The sequence below is a fragment of the Cupressus sempervirens genome, chromosome 6, assembly GCF_028749045.1.
Source record: "Cupressus sempervirens isolate cs-2001-9-10 chromosome 6, ASM2874904v1, whole genome shotgun sequence".
In the NCBI taxonomy this organism is placed as follows: Eukaryota; Viridiplantae; Streptophyta; class Pinopsida; order Cupressales; family Cupressaceae; genus Cupressus; species Cupressus sempervirens.
Genome location: NC_143123.1, coordinates 538,801,395 through 538,811,605, shown reverse-complemented (window position 1 = coordinate 538,811,605; position 10,211 = coordinate 538,801,395). Strand labels below are relative to the sequence as shown.

At 34.1% G+C, this 10,211-nt stretch overlaps 1 protein-coding gene across 1 annotated transcript; it reads right to left on the bottom strand.

The window, feature by feature from the left end:
* Positions 1-8,371: 8,371 nt before the first annotated feature.
* Positions 8,372-9,715, bottom strand: LOC149553378 (fatty acid desaturase 4-like 1, chloroplastic). Its single transcript, XM_089789880.1, has one exon. The coding sequence runs from the start codon at positions 9,414-9,416 to the stop codon at positions 8,463-8,465; it is 954 nt and encodes a 317-aa protein (XP_089646006.1). The 5' UTR covers positions 9,417-9,715; the 3' UTR covers positions 8,372-8,462.
* Between the last annotated feature and the right edge of the window lie 496 nt (positions 9,716-10,211).

Here is a 10,211-nt window from a genome sequence, read left to right as displayed (position 1 = left end):
CCATTAGTGGAGCAATAATCTTCAAATTCATGACTGCAATACTCACCACCATTATCAGATTTAAGACATTTTAATTTCTTGCCAGTCTCATTTTCAACCAAGCATTTCCATTTCTTAAAAGTTTGAAATACATCAGATTTTTGTCTAAGAAAATAAACCCATACTTTTCTAGCTGCATCATCAATAAATGCAACATAATAATGAGAGACACCAAGGGAAGATACTTGGGCCAGTCCCCATACATCTGTATGCATAAGCTCTAATTTCTCCTTTTTGTTTTCCTTCCCAGTCTTCACAAAACTCACTCTCTTTTGTTTTTCATACACACAACTTTCATAGAAATCCATATTAACACATTTTAGACCTGGTAAAACTTTTTTTGAGTGAATTACTTTCATACCTTTCTCACTCATGTGCCCAAGTCTGTTGTGCCACAATGTTGTATCAGAATTTACAGCAGTTATTTGTTCTTCCTGCTCAACTGCAGCAACTATTCTTGAACATTCATTTTTCTCTAAAACAATTAAAGTAGAAGGAACAATATGACCTATACAAAGATATAAGGTGCCTACTTTCACACCTTTTTCTACTACAGGGGAACCTTTTGAAATCTTCCAATTTTTATCATTAAAAGTAACTACACAACCCTAATCATTGAGTTACCCTGCTAGAATTAAATTCCCACTTGGCCTTGGAACATGTCTTACCTCATGTAGTAGCCAATGATTCCCATTCTCCAACTTAATCTTAACTTTTCCCTTTCCAAAAATCTAAAAAGGTTCAATATCCCCCAAATAAACAAGCCTAAAATACCCTTAGACATAATCAATGAAATAACCTCTGTGAAGTGTAGCATGAAATGAAGCACTGGAATCTAAAACCCATGAATCATCAACACTTTCTAAAGACAGAAGCAAAGCATCCTCTTCGAATTTGTTACTTACCACATTTGCCTCTTTGTCTCCATCTGGTTTATCTCCTTCATTTTTCTTTCGATTCCAACAATTTTTCTTTTTATGCCCTGGTTTCCCACAGTACTAGCAGTCGTTTGGTCCTTTCGATTGAGACCTTCTCCCCTTTGACTTTCCTCTTGATTTCTCATGATTTTTGCAATTATGTCCTCTCTCAGTCATTCTGCATCTGCTCTATGTGTTCAAAGCACTTCCTAATGTAGATCCACTTGAGGTTTTCCTACAAGTTTCCTCACTCAAAACAACACCAATCACATCATCATATTTTAGGGTACTAGATCCAAGAACATAATTACTCACAACCATTACCAAGTCATTCCAGCTTTTAGGCAAAGAACACAAAATTAAGAGAGCCCTAATTTTTTCATCAAAATTGATATCCACAGAAGATAAATTACTAGTATTAAACTCATTTAAATGATTAGCAATAGATCTACCTTCTACCATTTTCATATTAAATAAATGCTTCATGAGAAATACCTTGTTTGAAGCGGAAGCCTTTTCATACAATTTTGCTAGGGTTTGCATCAATTCTTCTGTCATCTTTACTTTTGTAATATTAAATGCCATTGATGGTGCTAGGCATAATTGAATGCTTCCAAGTTCCTTTCTGTCTAAAAGATCTCATTCGTCATTTGACATAGATCCCTAATTCTTGGTTTTGCCTCCCAATGGCTTTCATAAATCCTTCTAATATAGATAGTCTTCCATTTGCATCTTCCATAACTAAAATTTCTGCCCATTAAACTTGTCAACCCTTAGCTTATCCTCATTTTCCATTTCTCCCACTCAACCACTCAACTGTGAAACTTTCTTGCAGAGAATAACTAAAAAAAAACCTCGCTCTGATACCACTTGTTAGGATTAAACCATGGATAGAAATAACAATTACATGAAAATGTAACCAATATCAAAAATTAATAGATCATACAGAAAAGAACACAAGACACCAATATTTAACGTGGTTCACCCAAACCTTGGGCTACATCCACCAAATAGCAAGTCTAATATTTTACGATGCAGTGATTACAACCTAATTACAATCTGTAATCCCTTGCAACTCAATACTACTACAAGAACCAATTTTTGCATCGCCTTATGAAATAATCCCTAACCCTAAGCCCTTTTATACAAGTATTTTTACCACTTTAGGGTTACAATTAATAATTACATGTCGGCCCAAAATCTCGATAAAATAGGGCCCAAAGAATTTATGAAGTATATACAGTACTTTCCTGATTAGTCACCACAAACTAACATCAAGTCTTAAAATAACCTATCTCATTTTCAAGAGATCACATTCCGTTTGGATTTGGCACAACGATCTTGCTCGATGCCGAAACTCGCAGTGTGCCTCAGTTCATAGGTGCATCAAAGCGTAACTTTGAAACCGTTGATCTTGGCATCAAATCATCAGTGCCATTAGCTCCAAATGGGTAGGTGAACCCTAGTTACACCCTTTTCCTAGCCATGGAGAGCTTCCATTGTTCACAGCCACCCTGTAGTGAAGAGTCGCCAAGCTGCTCTAAGTGTGTTTCAAGGTCGATCTTCTAAGGGTCGTAACTCAGAGCTTGTGAGGGCTATTGATGAAACATTGAATGATACAAGATGGTCATGTCAAGGCTTAAAATAACCTATCTCATTTTTGTGAGATCACATTCCATTTGGATTTGGCACAGCGATCTCGCTCGATGCCAAAACTCGCAGTGTGCCTTAGTTCATAGGTCCATCACAGTGTAACTTTGAAACCACTAATCTTGACATCAAATTGTCAATGCCATTAGCTCTGAATGGGTGGATGAACCCTAGTGACACCCTTCTTCTAGCTGCAGAGAGCCTCCATCATTTGCGACCACCCCATACCTAAGAGTCTCCAAGGTGCTCTAAGTGCATTTTGAGGTCGATCTTCCAAGTGTCATAACTTAGAGCTCATGGGGGCTATCAAGGAAATTTCAAATGCTACAGGATGGTCATGTTGAGACCTACAATAATTTATCTTATTTCCAAGGTGCTCTAAGTGTGTTTGGTCAAGTGAACCATAGTGATATCTTAAGGGATTGCAGAGATTATTTTAAATTAAACATATATGATAGCATTTCAAAATAAATAATGAATCAAAATTTGATAATAAATTTTGTTAAAATGTTATTCACAAATTATTGCATTTGAATCGAATACAACAAATATGATCAAAATGAATGATATTCCATAAACATGAACAATACACATGATCCACGATAAATTGAACAATACTATACTAAATTAATATGTATATCATTGTGCACATAAATGACAAAAATATATATCAAAATACATGTATCCATAGACAAATTACACAAATATATATCAAAATACATAGATCCATATACAAATGTGGTTCATCATGCCATCGAAATGTGTATAATGTCAATGTTTCTATATACAATGTGGCATATGCCATCTCAAAATGTTTCATGACGCATCCTATGACAACTATACTATCCTATGCTACTATTGGATGATCAAAATGTAGCCTCTTCGCTGTACTAGGTGGATCAGATGCCTCTTACATAAACAAAAAAGAAAAACCAAAAGTTAAGACTACTAAATTTATATGATTCTATGTATCTAACATTGAATTAATCAAATGCATAATGATCTTTTTTTAATGAAGATTTATAGTTTTAAAATTTCATAACAAATACCTCTCTTGTCGACCTCCTACACCGATCAGGAGTCCTCTCATATGTCCTCGACAATGCTTGAAACTCGTTGATTGTGTCCTATGTATGTTCAAGTATGATGGTCAGATGAATCTACAACTAAAACTATAACATTATAATTCATAGCATGCTAAATTTAAACATATAATCAAGAATTCAAACTACAACTTACATGTGTCAACTCCTCCTCTAGATATAATGGTTGCATCAGCAAAGATACAAAACTCTGGCATCCAACCTCCTATGCACTAGGTGTTTCCTATGAGATAAAAAATACTAGTTGTTAATATCATAGAAATCAGTTTTGAACTTATTTATGAAAATAAAGAAAATAAAAAATAAATGATACTTATACATATGATGGGGCTCTCACTACAAATGGAAGCGCCAAAGGGTTTGCAACGTAGAATCTGCCTAGACTCATCACTAGTAGTCATGCCCTATACAATAAAGAATGTAATTAAATTTCATTACCACAAACATTTTATAAGAATGCATCAATATGTAATCACTTTAAAATCACCTAATTACATTTCCCTCGTCAATGGGTTGTGCCTCATCCCCTGCACTCTACCCCCCACTAACAGGTGATACCTGCAAGAGAAAAGAAAGATTAGAAACCATATATGCTCCAATATCAAATAGAAAAAACAATGAGAACACAACATAATGTACTGTAGATGTGTCAAGGCCAAATGAAATAGCTGAGAGCATGACATTGCCAACTTGTCTGAGCTCCTCCTTAGTCATCAACTAAACATGAATGAAGATCACATACATGTATAAGTCAGAATGGGTTAAAAATTAAAATTACTCTATTATAAAGATTAACTTTAAATCACATATGTCGTAACAAAAAAATGTATACATGTATCAACACAGAAGGACTCCATGCCTCTGCATGCCCCTCCTCTATTACGTTAAGGTGTGTAGCCTCTGTACATGCATCTACTGTATCCTCCTCAAATACAAACTGATACTTAGAAAGATCACCTATGGGACCTAGAAAAATATTCTTGCACATTATGCAAGTATGGGGCACACAAACATGTGATGAGCTTGCCAATGATGAACTCACACTAGCATCATCAACATGGTGAGGCAACACTGACCTAGCCTGGGATATCAATAGGCTACTCAATCTATGGATGACTCTAATAGTCTGAGAACTAGCCTTTGCAATGATATCAGGATGCTACACTTGAGGAGGTGGGGAGACATTAGTAGGGGGACAAAAGTGCCAACTTTCTTCCACTGGGAAAAGGGTCTATCTTGAGGAGCTCCTTCTCCTACACCCATGCTAGGTTTCATGCTCCACTAGTTCACATTGAGGCCTAACACAAATTTGGCATACAATTTTCTAATGAAATAAAATGGAACCTCTAAATTTTTGTGTGGAGGGATGTAAGAAACCTTCCACCAACAACCCCAAAAGTTCACACACATAGCCTCATTTGTGCACCATTTAATTGATAGTTTGGGCTTTGTGAGTTCTACTTGTTTACTGATTTTTGGGTCCACAAAAAGGCTAACCATATCATCTTTAGTTATATTTAGGGCCACAACCTCATCATAGTCCAACCCATCATCAAACATGGACAACATGGGATCTAATGTGGTTATAGTGTTATATGTGGTTCACAAAACCCTCAGTTAGGCAAGATTTTCAAATATCAAATCTTCAATTTGAGAAGGGTTTTGAGAGGGTAGGGGATTGTTTGGTGGATGGTTTTGAGGGGGTACTAGATCATTTGGTGGAGGAGTTATGAGGAACATTGTTTCCTGCCTCAGTATCATCATTTGGGTCAGCCATACCTATTAATTTGCAAAATGTAACTTCTATTAAAAACAACCTAAATTTCAACAAATTCTATTTATTTATTTTTTTAAAAAAATCTAATTTTTAACAAATTCAACTAAAAATAACTAATTTATAACAATATTCATTCAAAACATTAAAAAAAAATACCCTTATTGTATACCCGTTCTGAAATCCGATACCCGAATGGAGGTCAACACTCAAACCCAAAAAAATGCAATGCAAAAAGAGCTCTTAGTTTATTTTTAAAATCTGTGTTACAAGTTTTAGGTATTCAATTTCATATTGAATACCCGATATAATATCAGGTATCCAATATGACATCGGATTACCAATTGGATACCCGAAAAGGGTTGGTCCTAAATCTTTAGCTTTAGTATCAAGATGGGTGGAAATAAGTTAGAGCAGATTTTGAAATGCTTTTAGACATTTTCAAACGCCATTTTTTTCACATCGCCACTTTTTGGCACACCATGATCCTGCACGTACCCTAAGATAATATTTTATTTTATTTCTATGTCATGCTTTACAAAATAGAACTTATAAAATTATCTTTTTGATTCATACTAAGGTGATTTTCTAATTTGAGAATTGAAGGGAATTAAATTTTAATATCTAAGGAAAATTATTAGGAAATGATTTTAAATTATTTAAGTGGGTAGAGTGATTTTCTAAATACTTTTTATTAAGTGGTGACTAGGAAAGCATAGAGGGATTTATATATTGGCAACTTAAGTGATGTTATTTGACATAAGTATTAAGATATTTATTAAATTGTAATGGTTGAATATTTTATGGATTCATTTAGTTATTAGATTGTGGTAGTTAGTAAACTGAAGATAGCATAATTCCTTTTATTAAATGATTAAATGCTAATGAGACATAGTTGAACTTTTGGACTTTAAAATTTTACCTAATGAGATTTTATTGAATCTCTAAGTTTTGACTTAAATATTAACCTACGTGTAGTTATTTTATTCTAAGTTAAATGAACCCAAGGAAGGGAAATTATCATGAGGATAAATAGAATTAAATCATTAGATGTATAAACCATGTAGGGATGTTTAAGCTAATTAGGTTAGTAATGTGCATTAATCATTTTATATGCTTATTCAATAGGTAAACCTTAGTGTAGTGCAAAGTCATATCTTTTATATGTTAAACTCTAGAATAACCTAGGGTTAGAAACCTTGACTTTGAGATTGATAATTGTACAACCTTGTTCAAACTTCCAACATAACATATTGTCGAGGGAGGTTGGCTATGTTGTGTTAGTGGGACAACTACACAATTAACACTAGTCATGATACCCCTCACAGCACACACTCATGTTAGTAGGAGTTAACTTTTCTAGTAGTCACATTCAATCAGCATTACAATGCAACAAAATAATTTAGTAATCTTAGTGTTCCAAAAAAAAAAAAAAAAAAAAATTTGCTATGTTTTAGCCCTAATTTTTGGGCATGACAAATGTGTAGAGAAAATATGATACATAATCTTTGATTCTATTATATAAATCATTTAGTTATTTTCATTGTCATTAAAATAAAATAAAAATTTAATTGTTATAATCTTTCCTTTATCTTAAACATCCACACCTTATTCCATTTATTGAATTTACTTGGTATTTCTCCTTTCTTTTCTTCATTATCTTTAATCTTATTAGTTTAATATTTATAGATAGAAGAATACGGAATTATATAACTATTATAAGAGATCATTCTTATTAGTTTAATCTTTATAGATAGAAGAATACATAATTATAAAACTATTATAAGAGATAATTCTTATTAGTTTAATCTTATTAGTTTTGTCTCTTAATTAAAAAAATTTACAAATCTATTTTAAAATTGGTAATCTTTAAACAAAGGCAGTATTAAAATCATTGAGATGACTTTCTACACCCTATGAACTTAATTTGAAATTTCCTTGGTATCAATATAATATGGTAACTCTCTTTTGTATAAATGTCGTTTAATACATAATGCTCTCTAATTACTAATAAAACCTTAATGTTAATAATTATCAACACTAGAATGGTGATTCTCTTGTAGTACATCGAGTTCTTGAAATATGTTATGATGTTTTAAATTGTTCTTGATTCTTATATGGATCTAAGTGAATGATAGATTATGATGAAACTACAAAGATTGCAATTTTGGATTTGCCAAGTATAGTTCATATAGTATAAGAATTTGCAATTCTAAATTAATACCCAAAAGTTTATTTAAAAAATTGTGAATAGTACATGGACTAGGGCCTAACTCGGTGGCAGAGTTTTTTGATGTAGGCACAAGGTCATGAAGTCTAATCTTCTTTGAACCTATGTGTAATCAAAGATTATGTACATCAACGTCATTGATTACATTAAAAAGCTACTAAATACATTAATAAATTATGAGAAAGCTACAAAGATACAAACTTTAGATTTGTTAATAAATGATAATTTATGATTAACATATGAAAATAACTATTATTGAATCTAGACTTACATCAAAAAGTTCAAATTCAAAAATGTCAAATTGATTGGCACTAGCTTCTCATATTATGTACAACATCATCATCGCTAATCAAATTGAAGATATATACATACTTCCAATTCTTAAAAAGGCTACCACATTCTGTAGTCCAAATGAATAATAATAAACCCATCTAAATTGCTTACAAGCCGGCGTTCTTTTTAGTTTGAGATAAATTCCTTGCACTTCTAGCCCTACGAGTGCATGGATGTGGCAAGTCGTTAGCCAAGCACCAAAATCTACAAAGGATAAGCATTCAATGGATGCTTCAAAGCCCACTCTTACACAAAGCAGTTACGTGTCAAACATTTACACCACAGACTTCAACTATTAAGACTCGGAAAAACATATAGACAAATGTATTGCTAAGAAGAAATAAAATTTGTTATACGCATTGAATTCTCTGTAATATTACCAACAATCCCAGTGACAAAAGAAAAAAATAAGATGGCTATAACAATTCATTAGATCCATCAGCAAAATAAGAGCCATCCTGCAACCATTCTGTGGAAGTTTCATCCCAACACCTCGGCCTCACACCCCACTTAAGAAATATAAACATCTCCATCTTCTTGAAGAAGTTGGTGCCATCCAACAATGGATTCCACATACCACTAACAATACAATAATTGTTATCATAAGGTGCACGGTGGTGAGCTCCATGCCTCACTCTTGACACCAACACACCCAGATCTTGCAATTGAAGAACAAGAGAAGGCAACTCACTTTTCTTGCAATGAGCCCAACAATGAAACTGCTGGCTAAAAACTATGCAACCAGTAGAAACCCCAAGAAATGAGACCAATGCAGCATTATCAGGAACAAGGAAGAAGAAACCCATGAGAAGAAAAGATGCTGGCCTTGCCAATGCATGGATGTTGTTAGCAAATTGCCTTCTAGTAATAGTCCATGGCCTTTTGTGGTGCCCTTGAAATGCATCAATCTGAGGGCCAAAGATGGGTGTGTTTGCATCCCCATAATTGTCTATTCCCCAATGGTAAATTCCACTTCCTAGGTCTGCAAATACATAGCCCATGAAGGCTGATAATAACCCACATAAGATTGATTCAATGGAATCCATGGCCATGATAGACTTGAAAGACATTGCCACAAGGGCTCCACATCCAATGGTGACCCATAATTTGTGGGTGAAGGTTGATTCTAAGTTGGAATCCACAAGACCCATTTCTTGGCCATTGCTGTAAGGTTGTGTAGAGTGTGTTACTTCCCTTGGCTTCGTAGAAATAGAGCAGGTTATGCTTCTATGAGAAGATGACTTGAGAATTATGGAAAAATTGCATGTGGGTCTGTGAAGAGATTTTATGGACATGACATGAATTGAAGTTTCCAAACCATGCAATGGTCTGGTGAGCTTCATTGTATTGGCACTTCCAATCATAGCCATCCTCTTCTTGCCTTTCTTGGATCCCCCAAAAACAGCTATAAACTTGATGAGTGCAATTGGGTTTCTTGTATCCCAATAAAAAACACCAGCTAAAGTGATGAAGTGCAATTGGGTTTATTGAATTCTAGAATAATCTAGGCTTTGGGAAATGAATGGTGAGGTGGGGTTGAATCATTTGGCAAGCATACAACAAAAATAGCCTGGATTTAGACTTGTATGGGTCTTTTTAAGGTTTGGGAAGTTAAGAACAAATTGTGTTGGGTTTATACCATGGTATATCCGGCGTAGAGGATTTTGTTCCACTCAAAAACCATTCAAACATCTTTCAGTTTGGGTGATGTGGTGTTTTCAACTCCTCAGGTTGAACACCGATGGGATTGCATTCATGAAACCCATGCCATTTGAAACGTGCAAGCATATTCTCGAACGAGAGGAGGATTTGGAATAGTTGTGGAAAATTGTAGGCCCTTTGTTAAAAATGTTTATCGTGACAAAATAGGATGCGTTTTGGAAGAGAATTTTGTGGGCAATATTCAAGCTTTACAAGACGTCCACATTATACAGTCAAACTGCGCCATATGTTGAATACATCCGGCCATTTTAGTCAATCATTTTTGTGGAACAATAGTACGATTATACTTCTACTTCTACAGTTAATTTTGAACTGTAGAAATATAGTCCTAATGATTTAACAGATGTGGAAGCAAACTCGACCCAAACTTGTACATTGGTTGTAAACATGAATGTTATTAAAATTAGTACTTCAAGGAATAAGTGTATTATAGTTTATATTGA